The sequence below is a fragment of the Neolamprologus brichardi genome, chromosome 13 (assembly GCF_056152115.1).
Source record: "Neolamprologus brichardi isolate AB-2024 chromosome 13, ASM5615211v1, whole genome shotgun sequence".
NCBI lineage: Eukaryota > Metazoa > Chordata > Actinopteri > Cichliformes > Cichlidae > Neolamprologus > Neolamprologus brichardi.
The window spans coordinates 6,489,750-6,508,750 of NC_142116.1; the positions used below are offsets into that span (position 1 = coordinate 6,489,750).

At 38.7% G+C, this 19,001-nt stretch overlaps 1 protein-coding gene across 4 annotated transcripts in view; it reads left to right on the plus strand.

Moving 5' to 3' along the window:
* Positions 1-3,271: 3,271 nt before the first annotated feature.
* ehbp1 (EH domain binding protein 1) overlaps positions 3,272-19,001 on the plus strand; it is a 157,100-nt gene continuing 141,370 nt past the window's right edge. For 3 of the 4 annotated variants that reach the window (XM_035904844.2, XM_087850042.1, XM_087850041.1), the window contains exons 1-2: positions 3,272-3,666; positions 4,212-4,699. In XM_035904844.2, the coding sequence (XP_035760737.2) occupies positions 4,596-4,699 (104 nt within the window). In that variant the 5' untranslated portion in view covers positions 3,272-3,666; positions 4,212-4,595. The remainder of the gene's footprint in view (positions 3,667-4,211; positions 4,700-19,001) is intronic. The other variant, XM_087850040.1, reaches the window with a different exon arrangement.

The following is a 19,001-nucleotide window of genomic DNA, read 5'->3' on the forward strand; positions in this document are numbered from 1 at the left end:
ACAATAGATAAAATGTCTAAGTGGACAAAAAATTGTTTTACTTTTTTTTAACTGTAAAAAAAATTGTAGTTATATAGCTAGTACTTAAGGGCCAACTTAAGCTTCCTTCTTCCTTCAAGCTTGTTCTCTTTTAGTTGTCCTAAGCAGGCTTTCTGATGATCACTGTGCCTCTGCTAATGTCACCGTCTCTCTGTTTGATTTATTTGCTCTTATTCTTGTAGGCTCATTCTGAGATGGTCTGTCCCCACCAAATCATTCAGCTGCATGTCTGCCCTCCATCGTCTTTTGCCTCCTGGAAAAATCTGGCCAGTCACTCCCATTTCAGACCAATTCAGTTCAAACATTAGACGCTTCAGAACTTGCCAGCAACGTGGATCAACCTCCTTCTCCTTTCTGACACAAGTTGTCTCCTGTGCTAAGACCCTGAATTCCCCAGTTGCTAATAAATAAACGTTTTAAACTGGACGCTTAAGATTTAAGTAGGATGTTGTCATTTCAGCACAGCAGGCATAATCCACTGGCATGTTATTAAAGAGGCTAGAGTAAACAGAATCGGATTTTCTGCACATCATTCTGCCTCGACCGCAAGACATTTTCCATCAAATTCAGGTAAAGTGAGTAGGAAAATACACAGAATATCACTAAAGAACATGATAGGCACAGAGAAAATAATTATAGGATTAACAGGAAACTAAAGAAAACCATTGGGACTGTGATGCTTTATAACATACTGTATCATAGCCTAATCCAGAGAGGCTTATATTTCCAAAATTAGAAAACAGTTGTTGTGCTCAGAGTTTTAAACAATCCTGCATATTATCATAAACAGGTATTTAGAGGTTGAGTAATGTGTTGTCGCAGGAAAAATTATTTTTCAGGTTTTACGAGCTGAAAAATGAAGGTCCACTAAAAACTGCAGCATCATCGGCACTCGGCAAGAAGTTGTTGGTTTCAACGCGACCAGCTTGTTGGTGCCTTTCTGTGTGGAGTTCGCATGTTTTCCTATGTAAGCGTGGGTTCTCTCTGAGTAATCTAGCTTCCTTCTACAAACTGAACACAGGCATGCAGTTAGGTCGTTGGTTAAGTGTAAGAAAATCAACTGTCTCTTTGATGCATATTTATCAATAAACCGTTTAACACAAATACAGTTACACTAGCTTTTTATCTATTACGTATGGAGTCAAACTTTTACTATTCAACCAGCTCCAGAGAGAAAAATAGAAAAATAAAGAGCACCACCATCCTACATGTGTCTCATAACCCGGAGCAACATCTAAAAGGATAAGATATCAATTTCCTGTTATTATACCCATATCTTTTCTGAGATTTATTTAATCTGCCTCATATTGGATTTCCCTCAGCAGTGCTGGCCTCCTTTTTTCTGCTTCTCCTGCTCTGCATTTACAGGCCTGTGGTTAACATGGGTGTGTGAAGCATGTGCAATGGTGTGCATGTGTGTGTGTAGATGAGGGTTTACTGATTTCTGATGGGCAGTGGGTGTTTTATTTCCTCTTAACATGTGAAAGACAACTCCTCCTCCTCCAGAAAATGGAGGTCTCATCTTCATTAGTACAAACCTGAGGGTGAAGCTCTGCTGTAGATCCAGGCTTTCAAGCAGGGATGTGTCCACAAGGGGAGGGGAAATACGACTGCTCCCTCTGGTGCTACCCACCACCACTGATGTTGGATGAGAACGTTAATGGGATCTTTTTTGTACAATGTAGTACAAAGTAGTGTGGTTTTAACGTAGCTGCACCCTATTTGTGTCTTTTTTAAGCTGATTTCTGTTTCTGCTCTGTTTTCTTGTATATTGTAGATACAAAAACTGTAATTTATCAACTAATATTGGCTTCCCCACTGAATTAAAAATCCTACATCATAACTTAACTTAAAGAATTCATTGTACTATAATATTCCAATAGAGCACTTTGCTCTCAGACTGCAGGCTTTTTTGTGGTTGCTAGAGTTTGGAAAAGTAGATGGGAGGCAGAGCCATCAGGCTCCTGTCCTGTGGAACCAGCTCCCAGTTTTTGTTCAGGATATTTCAGATTAGAAATAATCTAATCTAGTAATAATCCCAGCAGCATATAAGAGACTAACCTGTTGCAACATGATCATGTTAATTATCATGATCTTTGTATAATGAGAACAGCCCCCCCCCCCCCCCCCCCCAAAAAAAAAAAAAAAAAATACATACAGACAAAAGATGCATATATGTAGACTACATGTTTTTAATGTTACTTATTACATACAGGGACAAAATACTTGTTTCCCCACTTTGCAAAAAGCTATTTTTTATGTGTATTGCTGAAACCCACTAAAAAGGAGGAATGTGTTACTGTATACTGCATTTAAATGCCACATCGTTTGGAAAACGGCAGATATTTGACTTGCCAGATGCTTGATGGTGACTTGAGGAGGTCTAGGGACAGCAGCAGCAAACCCATCCTATGAAGGATTAAGGGATGTGTTTGATGGATGTAGGATTTAACAGGGGCAATAACAACAGCAAGAACAACAACCTAGAAATGCCTCATGAATGAGTAAACAGGCACAAAAATGCCACCAATGGCTGATGTCTGGAGGCGTTTCTCCAGCCTTCAGTCATCCAAGCGGCAGAGCAAATGATGGAGAGGAGAGGATCAGTGAAGTCAGCCTGAACCAAGACAGGATGTAGGGGCATCAACCTTCAAAATAAAACACATCTTGCGCAAAAACTTGATAAGTAAGTTTGAGGAATAGCTTATAATGATATCATTAAAATATTACTGAAGAAATATTGTGGGTATAACTGTATTTTTAACCCTTATTCTATATTTGTTTTTGTCTTGTTTTGATTTTATTTGTCTGTAATTTTCTTATCTTTTAAACTTATTTGTTTTGAATTTCAATTTATTTTCAGTCAATACAGTTTAGAGGCAGGATTACATAAGTTTACTCTTCGACCTACTCCTTTTCCAGTATGTAAACTGACCGGTATAGTGTTGTTGATGGCAGTTCAGTATCCCTTTTCTTGTTTACCTGAAAATCAGATCAGCTTTTGCACTAAAAAAGACTTACAGCCAAGTGAACTTTTTATATTATAATAATAATAATAATAATAATAATAATAATAATAATAATAATAATATGTTTATTTATTCCTATTATAATTTAGTCTCCTTGGCTTGTAATAATGATTGATTAATAGACTCATTGAAGAGTTATCCTTGTTCTTTCAGTTATCCTGAAAATGCAGCTTCCTCTAACGGAAACCTTTTAGGACCTCGCCTAACTTTATGCACTTTTTCAGATAAACAGATCAGTCAAAGTATCAGTAACTATCGGACTACTTAACTGAGGGGATCCCTGCCAGGGATCGGTTCACTTTGCGTCAGTTTAGCTGCGGGACAGCCGTGAATAAACGCCGGTTTTTGAGTTCCGGGGGTTGCGCTTACCTGAGGAGCAGAGTGCCAGGCAACGGTTTCCGCTCGTGCCGTGTTGTGATGACTAGCCGTGGTCGCTAGCAGGGCTAGCTAGCTGTATGACTGGTGTTGCTGCAGCATAGAGAAAGCGGCAATTAGCCAGCAAGCAGGCTACACTCACGCGTCTGTTTTCTTGGTTCTCTTTTTAAGACAGTTCGCCATCTCTGCTGATAACACATTATGTGCTGGGTGCTGCAGTAAGGTGAGTGTCACACAGCCTCAGGAGTTTCACATGGAAAGTCATTAGCCTGGAAGCTGAATCACCCCGGTTAGCGGCGGACAGCGGCGCAGACTACTCCCTGGATTCCCGAGGAATTCCACTAATTTGTCCGTGTTTAAAACGTGTTTTAGCGGGGTCTCACTTTCAGGTGGTGCATGTTGTTGCAGCTTTTGTTAACTGTGTGGTTGAAAGAGCTTGTTTTAATGTGATGTCAGTGCTTCTCTTTCATTATTTCATTGCAGAAATTCAAATTTTATTATCAAACATGCTAGCAAATAGCCCCCCCCCTCCGACACGCCGTGTTGGCAGCATTAAGTGCTGCTGCATTCTCATACATGAACAAAGTGCTCTGCAGATAAACTGTCTTGTTGTAACATCTGCAGAGCTTAAGCCAGTGATAACGGAGCAGCTGCTTTACGTAAATTGCATCTCTATAACGTTTAGTGGGTTTGTGACAAAGTCAAAGATACTCCGGGCTTTTCTGTGTTTCTCTACCGACTGTGTCTTTTCCCCCCTTTCTTTTGCAGGAAGGTCAGCAGATGGAAAAATGATATTTATACCCAGTGGATTACTCATCACGCCTTTCGAAATTGTGGAGTGCTTTTCTCCTTAGCATCATGCGTTTCTACAAATCAAGCCTAGTCTCCTGCTGCAGAGATTTCACCTCCTTACGTTTGGATTTATCCGCCAGTTTTTAAAGACGGTCCTTATCATCTTCTTCTTCTTCTTCTTCTTAGTGTCGTTCTTGTTATTATTTTTTAAAAGTGCTTCCGGTAAAACATTAACTATGTGTCTATGCGGGTTGGATATGCTCAGATAAACACAAGCGTGAAGTCGTGCGAAGGGAAGCCCAAAGAAGGAAGTCCAGGACGGGATAGGCACGCAGAAACTACCCCGCGTCCCAAAGAAACATGGCCTCGGTGTGGAAGAGACTGCAACGTGTGGGGAAGCATGCGTCTAAATTCCAGTTCGTGGCTTCCTATCAGGAACTAATGGTGGAATGCACTAAGAAATGGTGAGTTTTTAGCGACCACATTGCTGTCATTGAAGCCTAGTGAAAACTCTGTGTGTGTGTGCGTGCGTGTGTGTGTGTGTTTTGGAATGCCGAGCTTGTTCCTGGTGGCCATAATTCACACACACATACACTCACAGTCTCCTTGGTGTACAGGCATGTCTGTATGCAGGGAGGAGCCCGGCTGGCTTTTGAAATGTTTCTTTTTTTCTTGTGTATCGATGTGGATTTGGTGCAGTAGAGAGATTTCACTTCAACCAGATGTGCTGGCTTCACTCCCCTTCTCTTCCTCCGCTCCTTCCCCTGTTGATATTCTTGAGCAAACCACTAGCAGCTCTAGGGATGCTTTTGGGAATCTCAGCTTGACCTCCAAACTCACCATATATACAAATTATTAATATAACCAGTTAAGTCTCATTCACAGGAAAAATCTAATGGTTAATGTAAACAGTCACATAAATACAACTCAAAAACAGTGTAAGTTGATGAACTCCAGACACACAACCTAAAAAGGTTGTGTGTCAGATTAAGTTTACATGAAGTCACATTGATCAACAGGAGACTGCAGCCTTTAAAAGTGACAGTTTAAAAGTGACTTAAACTCTTGATTATGGTTTTTACACATGTATGTACAGAGATGAGAGGGAACCAGTCCAAGCAGAAAACCAAGCAAATAGCTAGGAAAGTCTGCAGACATACAGAGAACAGTAATGTACATGATCAGCCGACACAGCGATTGATAAAACATGTAGCTGCTTGTCAGAGGCGTTATTAAGTAGCAGATCATCGTACTCTGATAAAGTTTTTTTTTTTTTTTAAAAAGTAGCAGAAATAAAGTGTTTACTCCCATTTGAGAGAGAAACAGGATAAGTTGAGATTTAGTCTGGACTCCAGTATTAGGTGTTTTAAATGCCAGTTTCTTAAAATTAAATGCACTGCTTTTCCTTTTGTGAAGTTGCCAGCTTTACTGCACAGGAGTGAAAATAATGTTTGAACAGTAAAGATTTAAAAATGATACTAATCGGTAGTGTAAATTTATACATTTACATGTAAAGGCAATAGACATCTCATTCTATGTACCATCAATGTTCTTAATAGATCAGTCATTACATGAGAAGAATAATTTAACCAGAAGTAATACTTTCTGTTGTGTGTCAGGTTTTAAAGGGTGCCTTTTGAGGCGTGTCTTTCACAACTCCTGGCTTATAGGACTTGTTTTTTGTTTATACACTTAGATATGTACATTTTCACTTGTGTGTAATCATACTGGCATCACCACAGCAAGAATGCTGGTATTGAATTAATAATTAGACTGTATTGCAGGCAGGTCCTTGCCCTCCTGGCTTTAAAACCATACTAAGACATCCATACCCTTAAGTGACATGAATCTCATCCCTGCTTCTTTTAGTCAGATGTGAACGCTGTTAGAAATATGACAAAAATGATCTGCACACTTACATACTCTGCAATAGTAACATACATGCAGTGTTTTTAATCGGTTAATATTGTTTAGTTTTAGTTTAGCGGCTCATCTTGTGGTTGTATGCCAGAAATATTTGAATTCATGAAAGAGGCGGACGAGCTGTGCTTTTAGATGTGGAGATGAAGTGGAGAGATAGGTAGATACGTGCTACAGTTATGCCTGCAGCTGTGTGTCCTGTAACGAGGGAAAAGCTTGGGCTTGTAAGGTAAAGATGTAGCCTGCAGACACAGATTCTCAAGTAGCGTGCCGTAGGCGTGACTAACACAGCCCCACAGAGCTTCGACCTGGGACAGATGTTAACGTGTTGGAGAAAGGAATGACAAAAATGTACCTCTCTTCCCAGAGCAAAGGGTGGGTGGGCTCAGCTCAGTGTCAGTAGTACACTTTGTTTTGCAGTCTTGAGAGGCGCTTTCATGTTATGAAATGCCAGAAATGTGTATACAGAGCCATTTGTTGTTATATAATACAGTTCTTATCTATAGGTAATCAGCACTGCAGTGATTTATTGATCCTTAGAGATCAAGTGCGTTTGCATTTTGCTCAAAGCTGTGAAGATAAGTTGAACCCAAATTCCTGTGTTACAGCAGTCACAATTGTAGACACAATTTGTAACCAAACTGCTTAAACAGTTTTCAACCAGTTTCTTTCTTGTATTTGTATATAGGCATATGAAACGTTATTGTGTGTCAGATGCACCAGTTTTTGTCAAATTAGTGTATCAGTCATTCTTACAGCTGTGGCCAGAAAAACCCTTTTAAATGTATCAGGTGAGCAGTCACATCAGGGCTGTAGTGGGGTGTTTCAATTACATTAGAAGCAGCCCCTAGAGCTCAAATGGTTCATAAAGTCTTAAAAAAACAAAATAAAAAAACAAAGCCAAAAACCAACTGAACCAAAAAGAAGCCCATAGTTCTTTTTAATTTTCGTAATCAATAACAGGAAGAAAAAGGCTGAATGCTTACTTTGTGTCAGTACTCCTGCATGTGCCTGTATGTACACGTGTGGGTGATTTGTGCTTAGTGTGAAATATAAAAGCATTTCAAATATTCAAAGGCTCAGTAGAGTAATCTCTACGATCTTGATAACTGGACTTCAAATAGTCACTTCAAGGATGTGTTTTGCTTCATGTTGAACTCCTTTGCCTCAGGCTGCTTGCTGCTTCTTGCCACATGATCTTTGGTTGAGCTTGAATAATCTTCAAATTTTATCCAGAATACATGTTTTAACTGAAAGTTTGTACACATTTTTCATTGTGACAAGTTTTTATGTAAATGAGTGTACTTCTATTGTCTGATTTATTTCTTTATTTTTAAATTTCTGTTTCTCTTTGAGTGGAGTTTAATTTCTTCAGGCATAAACCACATTTTTTGTTTATTAAAATATCAGTAAACACCAGTGATATGAACCAAAAAGCAAATAGGAAGAATGTGGATGTGTGATATAGGGATGGTCTCTGTGAATAATTTATTAGTTGCCCTTGAAAGCCTAGGAGTAACCTTTGACTGTATTTTCTGAACTGTGCGGTTTCTGTCATATTTCAGGCCTGCTTGTAGAACAAAATGAAAGGTTTGCATCAAAAGTTGATGAGGGTGGGGTCTGCCTATTCAGCTACCATTTTTGTTGCTGTTTTTATTCACACTGATTTGGTCGAAAGCATTGCAGCGGCTGCAAACAATATCATCTGCAAATTATGCCGGGCGACAGTAATAGCAAAGACACGAAGCACTTTTGGAATGTAGGGAAAGCCAAAAACTGCGCTTCCTCCACTTCCATACCATTGATTCATTAATGCTGAATTCTCTCTTTGTTTTCTTTGAGAAAATTAAAGGATTTTAAGTGTGCCTTATAGTGTGTAAAATACGTTATATAGAAGAAAAGAATATATCGTGATATATATTGTTACCGCACATGCTTCAAATTATACCGTGATATGGATTTTAGGCCATATCAGTTCTAACACTGATTGATACTGAGGTGCCAAAACCCCAGTTAAACAGGTGGGGAAAAGAAAACTAAAAGTTAGGCAGCATTCAGAAATTTGTCAAAACTAAGTGTAATGTAATGGAGTTCCATTTAAAATTTGTATGTGTGTATATAGGATCCATTTGAAAGAATTAATAGTCATAATATCATTTAAATGTGGTTGAAATGTACTTAAGGTCAGATTAGTTTGTGGAGCTCAGTCTCTGCTACCCAGATCTTGCAGTAAAAATCTTCTTAAATAGGTTGGAAAAACAGTATAAACTTAAATAAACTCATATGCTTAAATTTTAGTGTCTTATTCACTAATTTCATGTATTATTATGTTTTCATATTTTGAGAATTGTGTAAGAGTTTAGGGCATCTGAGGATATTGATTCTCTTGTCACGTGTTTTAATCATCCACTCAACTAGTCATGCTGATATGTCTGCTTTTTTCCCTCTACAAAGGCAGCAGGTGAGGTCACAGTCGGCTTAAAAACAGCTTTAGCTGTGTAAAGATATAATCTGTTTATTTGCACACTGAACATTTTATTATTTTTACTGGTTTACCCACCATCAGATGGGGGAAGGAAGTAAAGCCATAATGCCTCACCAGACTGCATTGACAGAAACAGTAATTTAACCTTTAATAACATGGGAGGAGTTCAAGTATTGCTGCCTTGAATTTTTATAAAGTTTATATTCTGACTTTGGTTATTTAGCATATTAGTTTGCATCCAGAGTAACATGTTAAAATGCAGAGAAGAGAAATATCTGTTTTCTGTGAAAGACAGATTTTTTGTGAGAGTCGGGGTAGCTTCTTTCTTACTGTGGCTCCCAAATCCTGCAGATTTGCAAACTGTCGACTCTTACATGTAGTTTTAGTATTTGGTTCACAAATGCCTTCAATGAGCTATTCCTGATTGTTGGACAGGTGTTGTCTCCTTTCTTGCTGAAGGAGAATATGGAAAGTGAGCTTTTTAGGTACATTGAGAAAGGGATATAAATTCTAAATGTCTTCTGAAATCATGTTGGTAAGTTCTAAAGCATCAATCTATTACACAGCCCGAATTTGTCGTCCGCTTTTGTCAGGTGAATTGGTGATACAGCCTGTGAAAAAGTGTTCTATCTACCTGTTAAACCCAACCACATCAATCATTTTACACTTTTGGATCATTTCCTGTGTGGGAAAGTTGGCTGAAGATTCATTTAATTTTTCATCATGCTAATGTAAGCAGAAATGTGATGGATGGAGTTTTCTTTCCTGTTGTTATATTTTTTTTTAAAGTGATTTCAAGCCTTTATCTGTGCCCTTGTTGCTCTATCTGATTGATTTCTGCAGCTCAGGAAGTTAGAACATCACTCACACAGCCGTTTCAGACTGCAGGATCAATGCTGACGAACCATTTTAAAATTTAATGAATACACTGTTTTTCTTTGCCAGGGAAATGAGACACCATTCAGTCTTGCAGGAAGACTGTTCTGTCTTTAGGTGAAATATTTACATTAGTATCACTTGCTTTTCATTCAAAGCAGGTAATTATGATGCGTAATAAGTGGCAGGAAGTTTGTAACTTTTATAATTCTTTTAGAGAATGTTTTTTAACATGTTTTTTTGTGTGCTTTTGTCTGTGATTATTTATGAATGTAGATGTTTTGTGGCCTTTTGGAGGCTTATATGTGCTTGGGACATTTCTCTGACGGCTGATAATCTATAATTTTGGTAATCTCCTGGTGACAACAGAGAGTAGCTTGGAGACTTTCACACGCTCACTGATCAGGTGATGTGACCTGGGTGGGTTAGATCATTATTTGCCTTATACTATATTATAGGTTGTACAGTCTCTCTCACTTTCTCACAGTTAATCTCACATTAATTGAGTGTGACATTAATTTGCCCCTCTGTGTGCTTTTCTAAACCACTGAGATTAACAGCTTTTCTATCAGAAAACTTGGTATCATATTGGCTGTAAATTTAAGCTTTTAATCAGCGAGTTTGTGTTATTTCAGACCCTAAATATACGACGTATTACCTGAATGAGTACAGTAGGTCTTGCAGACCCACGCAGAAGACGTGGGAGTTGCACACTGCAATCAGCACAGAGACATTATTGATTACATGGTTGGTCTGTCTTGCTCATGCAAGCATGGCTAATCATCACTTCTTCCCTCACACCCACGTGACATAACAGGGAATGTTCAGTTCTGAGGAAGAAGCTTCATATCAATCAAAGACTGCACACATACCCTGAAGGCATACGTCCACACTTTTATAGGAATTTAGACATTTTGAACACACACAGACACTCTTAACAGGTAAACACAGAGACAAGTGAATTTTCCCATCTGCTTTGGGGAGACAAGGGGTCCTGCTGCAGATCCAAGCAGCAGAAGAATTTATCATAGAAAGCACTTTATAGATTCTTTGTTTTTCTGGCTTTCAGTGGGCATTTGGTGGAGATGACTATGCAAGCATGAATAGACAGTCAAGACATTGCTGAACACGAGATACCTTTATTCGACAGAAATCTTTGTTTTTTTTCTGGTTATTGTTGACAATTTTTAAGCAGAAGTGATGGGTGTGTGCATAAATTCCCTATTAACTTTATATCAGCCACTGGGCCGATTGCGACACATTATATAGCTGGTTAACATCCATTGCTTGCTGTTTGGATCCTAGAGCACAAAATGCTCTACTTATAACTTTTTCTTCACTTCCTTGATGCAGCAGCGTAAAGTGTCTCATGAATGTCTGAATAGTGATAAAATGTTTTGTAGTTATCAAATTCAGTAATTCGGTGTCACTGAAGTAGGCAGTAGAAACTGGTACAGCTTGACAGGTTGGTGGTTTTTCAGGTAGGGCTTTGGATGACAAGATGAAGAAAGCATGTGGAGATTTTCAAAGCCTTTTTTTGGTGGTGTTGTTGTTGTTGAGGGATCTGCAAACTGACTTTGACTGTGTGTTAGCCACAAACTCAAATACGTCACTTTTTAAAATCACTTTTAATAAGTGGATGGTCACAGGTTACAAAACTGGTTAAAGCAATAATGTTATTCCAGTGCTCAGGATTTTCCTTTGGTTCATGCTTTATTATAATAACAATTATTATACATTAATCAGGCTCTTATTGTTCGAATCAGTTTGTGGTAGAGGGCACTGAAAAGAAATTTAAATTTGAAGTGTCTTTGTAAGCATGAAATGCAGTGGAAGTGGTGTTCTTAACACAGTTATTATGTACTTGTGTGTTGTGAAATGCGTGAAGTATAGAAATGAATTCCACAGTTGAAGCATCTGGCTGACAGTTGACTAATGGCCAACCGTGGAAATGACCAGCGTGCGTTAGGCTGTGACATGTTGTCTTCTGCTGAGCGTGTGTGCATTATGGCAAGCGTCCATCTCATTTCTCTGCCAGAGAAACCTCTTCTTGCCAACTTGTCTGACGTGGCTCTTCATTCTCTTTAAATCTGAAGGCCTTGACAGATTCCTGAGTATAACTTTGGCACCAGTAGAGGGTTTTTATTGCCAGGTTGTAGTAGAGAGCTGTCATTTCTCTTGTCCGGGAATTTTGGATGAAACCATAAAATCTGGATTGTCATTATGTTTGAGGTTTTGGGGAAAATAACTCTGTCCCTGGATTGAATTTACTTAATTGCAAACATCCCCTTTGTTTTTGTTTCAGTTTTACGATCCATGCTTGTTTATTTAGAAACACACAAGTAAAATGTAAAACTATAACAAATGTAAAGCAATTTTTATGTTTAGTGCTTGAGCTTTTTATTATTGAAGTTTATCGCCTCTTTTTCTAATTCTGATTCTTCTATTTTCTTGCCCCAAGCTCACTGAGGTCTTCTGGGTTAGCTTTCACAGTGAAATGACTGCTTTTCTCTCCATTTATTCTTTCCTCTCCCGATTACTTCATCTTCCTTCGTCTGTCGCACCTCAGTTGCTTTTTTTTTTTTTTTTTTTTTTTTGAGGGGGGGAGGCTTGCTTTGCAGTAGAATTCACCCAAGTGTTGTTGTTCTGTGCTGCAATCATGAGACAAAAACAGGGCATTTACACGCTTCTCCTACACACACCAATAGACATGAAACATTGCAGGGTTGTGAAGTAGTCAATGGGGTGTAAAATGTGATGAAAACTCTGCTGGTGTGTTTCACTTCGCTGCTGTCAGCCAGAAAAAAACACACAGCCCTGAAGACTGCTCATCATTTATCAGCCTGCAGAGCACTGCTGCAGCATCTGCAGGCTGATTCATACTGTGTGTGTCTGGAACTGTACAGTTCGTACAGTTTTAAAACGCGGTTTTGGAAATTATAGTTGACATAGGTGGAATTTAGGATCCTCTCTTGCAGTACAAAGTTTTTTTTCCCCCTCTGGGTCTCTTTGGATGATTTGCTTCATTGTCTAATCATAGCACCCTGTGGGGTTGCCAATGACCAATGGCATTACAGCCAGGGTGGTGCAGCAGAGGAGGTTAATGTGCAGTCAAACACACCAAACTCAATAGTCTGTGGGTAAAAGAGAAACACACCTATTGAAAGTTTGTCACCTTCAGCATAAAGCTACATTTACATTTTGACATGCAATGGTGAATGATTTAGCTTTACCACAATTAGTTAACATAAGTGAATCGATGTCAGCTGAACAGTTTCAACAATATTGGGTCACAAGATTCATTTGGTGCACATGGGGAACGAAGGCTGACCTGTGTGGTTGGATACAACAGACAAGCTGTTGGAAAGCTGAAAGTGGCAACAGTGACAACGTGAGCATTAGAACTGGACCACGGAGCAATGGCAGAAGCTGGCTTGGTCTGATGGATTATGCTTTCTTTTGCATCACATGGATGGTCAAGGTTATGTGTTTATGTGTCTGTCGCTTACCTCCGGAAAACCTGGCATGCGATGCTGGTGGAGGCATTGTGACGCTCTTGGCAATGTTCTGTAGGGACACCTCGGGCCCTGCCATCCTGCCATGTGCTTGTTACTTTGACATGTACCTAAGCATTGTTGCAGACCGTTTACATCGTCTCATGGAAACGGTATTCTATGATGGCTGTGGCTGTGTCCATGATGCCACAAAGCAAAATGGTTCAGGAGTGGTTTGAGGAGCACAACAAGGAGTTTGACGTGTTGACTTGCCTCCAAATTCCCCAGCTCTCAATAAAAGGTGGAACAATGCAATATTAGGCAGGTGTTCATGATGTTTTACCTGCTCAGTGTATGGCTACTTACACTGAGTGATGAATAACCACTTTTATAACCACTTATAACCACTTTTCCAAATGCAGTCACATTAAGCTCTGATTTAAAAAAAATTAGTCCAGCATTCAGAAATGGCCTCCTGCACATAAATATCAAAGTGTGCAGAAATCCAGTCATAAATTTATGTGTACCCAAACATGTCTTTTTTTTTTTTTTTGTTACTGCGTGTTATATGTTGAGATACATTAAACTATAGAGAGGCAAATTCAGTTTGTTATAAATCTCATAATAATGATAATATTAATTTAATGCTATATCGGGAAAATTACATTTTCCGCCTGTTTAACTCTGACTGAAGCTTATATCCTGAAACCTATTAGAAAACATGGCCATGCTGGGATCGGTTCAGCCCCCAGTGACCCTGCTTTGGATAAGTGGCTAAGAAAATGGGTGAATTAATGAATGTGCCATGAGAATAAAGGCATTTTATTTAAAAGGGGGAGAGATGTGTTGGAGAGTTAACATTTTTAAGCTGCTCTTTGAATTATAATATGAGAGAAATTAAAACATAAGCAGTTTCATTTGCCAGCAAATTATCTTAAAGACTTCTTCTCGTTTTTCCCTCTTCAGTTTGATTCTCAGACAAAATAATTGATTACTCACAAATATCAGCGCTGTGACAGTCGCCTGGCTGCTTATCTATCATTAAATTTAGAAATGTATTCACCAGGGCTCCTTGTTTTCTGCTGTGTGCGCTCTTAAGCATGTGATGGTTGTGATTCGTACAGTGTCAGTCACTCCCTGAGGCTTTTGATGAATGGTGGTGTGGGAAGAAAGGATTTATTACCTCACTTCTCCCACTGAAAGGTAGTTTCATTCTTAATTATTTTGCTCCCAAATTCATGATCTACGTGATTCCTGCTGTGCCTGATCTCTGCCTGAGGCTCTTGTTGTGTTTTCCCTTAGAGTGGAAGTAAGATTCATGTTGATCATTATTTGCATTGGTTTCCTACTACCACTGTGATTCATGAAACCCTTTTGTTCTCTGTTTATTTTTTTTAATCCATGATTATATGCAGGGATCTTTTGGTGGGAAACACATATTCACTCATAACATCTTGCTCTTTGTGTTGTTGTGATATCATCATATGACAGTGCATCATGGGTTGTTGTGCGCAAGTTTACTCTGGCACACCTGACTTCAGCCATTCATTTTTTATCAAAGTACTGAAGCTATGGTTCATGCGGTTGTCATCTGTTTGCTAGTTTGCACTTTCCTGTCACAAACAAGAGAGACACACCCTCTGAGCTGCAGCCCTGACTGGTGGCGGGCAACACGGTAACATCTCAGAAACAGCAGTGTGTGGGTTTTGTACAATAATAAAATATAAGTAATTAGTTTAACCAAGTAGTAATTTGGGCGCCAACTGGTGAGGTCAGTAATGCTTAATTATCTTGTAAATTATTCACGCATATCCATTTCTATGGGCTTTGATTACCTCAAATGTTTGACTTGCTTCTCTCCCCTTGATATGTCAGATGTAGAAGGACTCAGTTTACCTAGAAAGCCTTTTCATTTTTTTTTTATCCAGAGATAATGCTATGAGTGGACTCCCCCTGCATCCCAGAAATGTATTGGAAGTGATAAGTAAGCAGTTGGAGATGAGCCAGTTGACTTAAAAAAAAAACACAAAAAAAAAACCCAGGAAGGGAAGTACAAACCATTCCCCGTGTGTAAATGGCTCATTTGTTTCTCTCACTTATTTGATTTTATTTTTATTTTGTCAGTTGTCATTCCCAGAAATTGGGACAACTTTAACACGGTTTTATTTACCATTTTTTTCCCATACTCTCTGTGCAGAGACTTTAACCCTTCATCTGCAGGCCAGTGCTGTTAGCCAGCAGCAGCATTTTGTTCCCTTTGCTTCCTGTGCTTTCTCACGGGGTAAGATTTAAAAGACGCTTACCTGACCTCTGTTCCTCAGGGTATGATGGAGCCTTTGATCTCCACTTTCATCCATCCAGCCTACCCACTTTTATTCCTTGTACCTTGCTCTCAGCTAGTCCCTCTTCTCAGCCATGGTAGACCTTTCATAATTGGCCACACTTGACCTTCAGTCTGTTTCTGCAGTTAAGCTCTCAGCTGCTGCTGCCTCCACAAAGCTATCCTTTTAAGAAGAGTTCTGAAAAATAATAGCTTCTGGCTTGAAACAACCCAGGCTGTTTACAGAATGGGAAATGCTTCAAAGTAATCTTCATGCTTGACGTCTTTAGGTGTTCAGTGGAAATAATGAAGTCTAGAAGTGACTGGAAAAATCCTCTGCTTTTCCAATTCACACTCCAGTCTGTAGTTTTTATAGCAGCAAGATCCAGTAAGTAATGAGGTTAGTAAAACAAATGTTTAAATTAGACACTAAAGACTGTAGCTGTTTTGTGTGTGTTTAGTCTATAAAAGTCATTTTAATTAAAAAACAAAATCCACAAATACATAAAGTTGTCAGATATACATAACCTGGCATTACAGTAGTCACAAACAAACATTACACATTCATGGACTGGCACACAAGCTGATTAGAGAGGTGCTCTAGCTTTCACTCCAGACTCTTGTGCTTGGCTTAAGTGCTTTCAGCATTAACTCTGTGTCACTGACCCAGCTTTTGGCTCACACAGACACACTGACTTACTGTTGTATAATTGGAGGTCAAATGACTGGCAGTGCAGGCCAGAAGAGAGAAGGAACAAATTTCAGATTTTATAGGAAAGTTTTTTAGATTTTACAAAATGCACACAGCAAGATGATTATAAAGCACTACTGTGTTGAAAATCTGTCTGTTAGATGTCCTCTTCAAAGCTCAGTTGCAGCTTAAGAGGCGATGTTTACAAGTTGTTTCAGTCTTCTCATTAAAATGATCAAAATGCCCACAGGAATGAGGGCTGGGTCATTAGTTAGATTTTAATTTCAATTAAGAATTTGGCTTTCAGCAATTATGAAAACAAAACTTTGACATTGATTTTCACTAGGAAGCTCTCTAAAAAGTGAAATTCCTAAAAGGTGGAAAGGTCATTAACAGTTTCCTGCCTTTAGTTCCCCATTACTCTCCTCCTGTCCCTTGTTGTCCTAAGGCATGAGTATCCCTGGGCCTTTTGTTGCCTCATTGCTGTCTTTACTGAGTCAGAACTTACGAAGTAGGTCGGGTATGACAAATACATTCTTTTGCTAAGCTTTTAATGGTGGGGCTGTTACTGTGTGTTTCTCATTTTGACCAGATCTTTAGCGTTAAGTGCTTGTGGCAGTCAGTTAGCGCTGCACCCCTACACTGCATGTCAGATGTCAAAGAAGAATTCTCTTCATTGCATTCATTGCATTTTTTTATGGCTGGTGGCTCACTACATTTGAGTATCACAGTTCTATTTGGAAAACTTAGTTTTCTAATCTCCTTGATACCACAAACCAGGATACTGTTAAAAATACAGCAAACAAAGAAGAATATTTATCTTTTAGCTGGATAAAAATGGAAATCATTATTTAGTGGACAGCTTTGCTTCTTGCAATTTGCCAAAGTGTCTATTGTGTTTTTAAGATACATGATACTTTATCACTGTGTTTATCACTTGTTTTATTGCCACCAAAACTTAGCTGTGCCCTGCCCTGCTGTGTGTTTGGGTTTCCTACACTCTTAGAGTGTGTGTGTGTGTGTGTGTGTGTGTGTGTGTGTGTGTGTGTGTGTGTGTGTGTGTGTGTGTGTGTGTGTGTGTGTGTGTGTGTGTGTGTGTGTGTGTGTGTGTGTGTGTGTGCACGTATACGTGTTGGTTTTAGAACTGTCATACCAAAATGAAGTGTTTCCTTTCTCCTGCCTACACAGAAGATATGGCAGCCACAACTTCCTGACACACCCTTCACTTCCAGCTATCCAGGGGGGTCGAGGTGTGCAAACAGTGAAGCGCGAGATTATTTGACTGTCTTTGGTTTAAGCTGCACATGTTATTCTGTGGGGTTATAGATGGTGACATTATTTCACTTTTTGGGAAATCAGCCTCTCATGCAGTTTGTGAACCTTTTTTTAGGAACTGATAAGAAAGAAATGCTTTTTTTCTTACAATAGTTGTCAGATCACACTTTGTCTCTCTCTGTATTTCTTTTTGTCAGTATGTCTGTCTCCCTCTCTTTTTCTGTCTCTTTAAATCACTGTTTTGCTTTTCCTATTTTTTTCCTCCCTCTCTATCAGTTTCTCTTTATTCATCTTTATTCTTCTCTCACTTTCTGTCTCTGTCTCTCTCTATATAAATTTGTCTATCAATTGAAATTCAAAGGTGCTTTATTGACATGAGAGTTTCTTAAAACTTGTTTGAAAGCATCATAATACAGTTTATAAAATAATAATAATAGGAAAAAAGAACAACAAAATTAGATGTTTCAGCTTAAATTGGAAAGCTCAGTGAACACTTAAACGTCATATTGGACATGTGTGTGCATGTGTGTGTATGCCCTTTCTCATTGTCCTTGTTCCTTTTGCTGATTGAAATTTGGAATTACCTAAGTGAATGAAATAAACTAAGAGTTCCTTACTTCACTGCACAATTTCAGGAGGAATTGCATCATCTTTGTTCACTTGCCAGTTTGTGGTCATTGAGCCTATACTTCTTTATGATCTGGCTCAGTTGTCCATTTCTGACAGTTATGGGATATTCTATCCATTCATAAGCTCTGTTTAGGTTCAAATGACCTTCTAATCTGCATTAGTTTCTTCTTCTGAGAGTTTGAGTACTCTCCTGTGAATGCTAATGATCAGTAGGTATTTGTTTGTGGGGGTGGGTTTTTGTTGTTGTTGTTTTTTAAACATGAATGTAAAATGTATATCTGCAGAGCCTTACATGTAGAGGTCGTGATTACTGAGTGGACTCCATACATCACTATGATACAGCACAATGAGCAGGATGATGCGATTAAATATCTCGCTTTATCTCTTAACTCTATCTCTCTATAGTTCTTTATCTCTTATCTCTCTTTGTTGATCTCTCTTGGTCTAAATTTCTCTTTCTCCATGTCAATATCTCTTTGTCTTAGAGAAATCGATCCTAAGCTGAATTGATTGAGAAATCTTCTAGAAGTAATCTGGTAATTTTTGGTTAATTATACTTAATGGAAACTGTTGGTATGTTGGTAGGTGGTGTTTGTAAAGTCTATAAACACATACTCCACAGTAACGTCAGGATTATGGACTCCACATATAGCTGATGTGGTGTTTAAGGGAACATTAAATAACTACATGCTCACTAAATGCACATTTTTGTGGATAAGAAATACCCACTTTAGTCTTATCTGCCATCTCTTTCCAACATACACATGCACAAATTCTTAGTCTTTTCATTTCTTTCTTCAACATTCTTTGAATATCATTTTCACATTTTTTTGTCTTCTTTAGAACATTTTCCCTCTTGTATTGCCATTTAGTTCGCACACTTTTGTGCTCATTATTTCATGCTTTTTGCCTCTTTAATTTGTCTCTCCCATTCTGCTAGTGAGAGTCAAGTAAGGGTACACCTACACCATCTTACCTAAATTATCAAATAAAGCGGTATATAGGGTGCTCCTCTGTGGGTATTTTAATTGCCTAGTGCTTTGAAAAAAATAACGGCGCATTTTAAGCAGCAGCT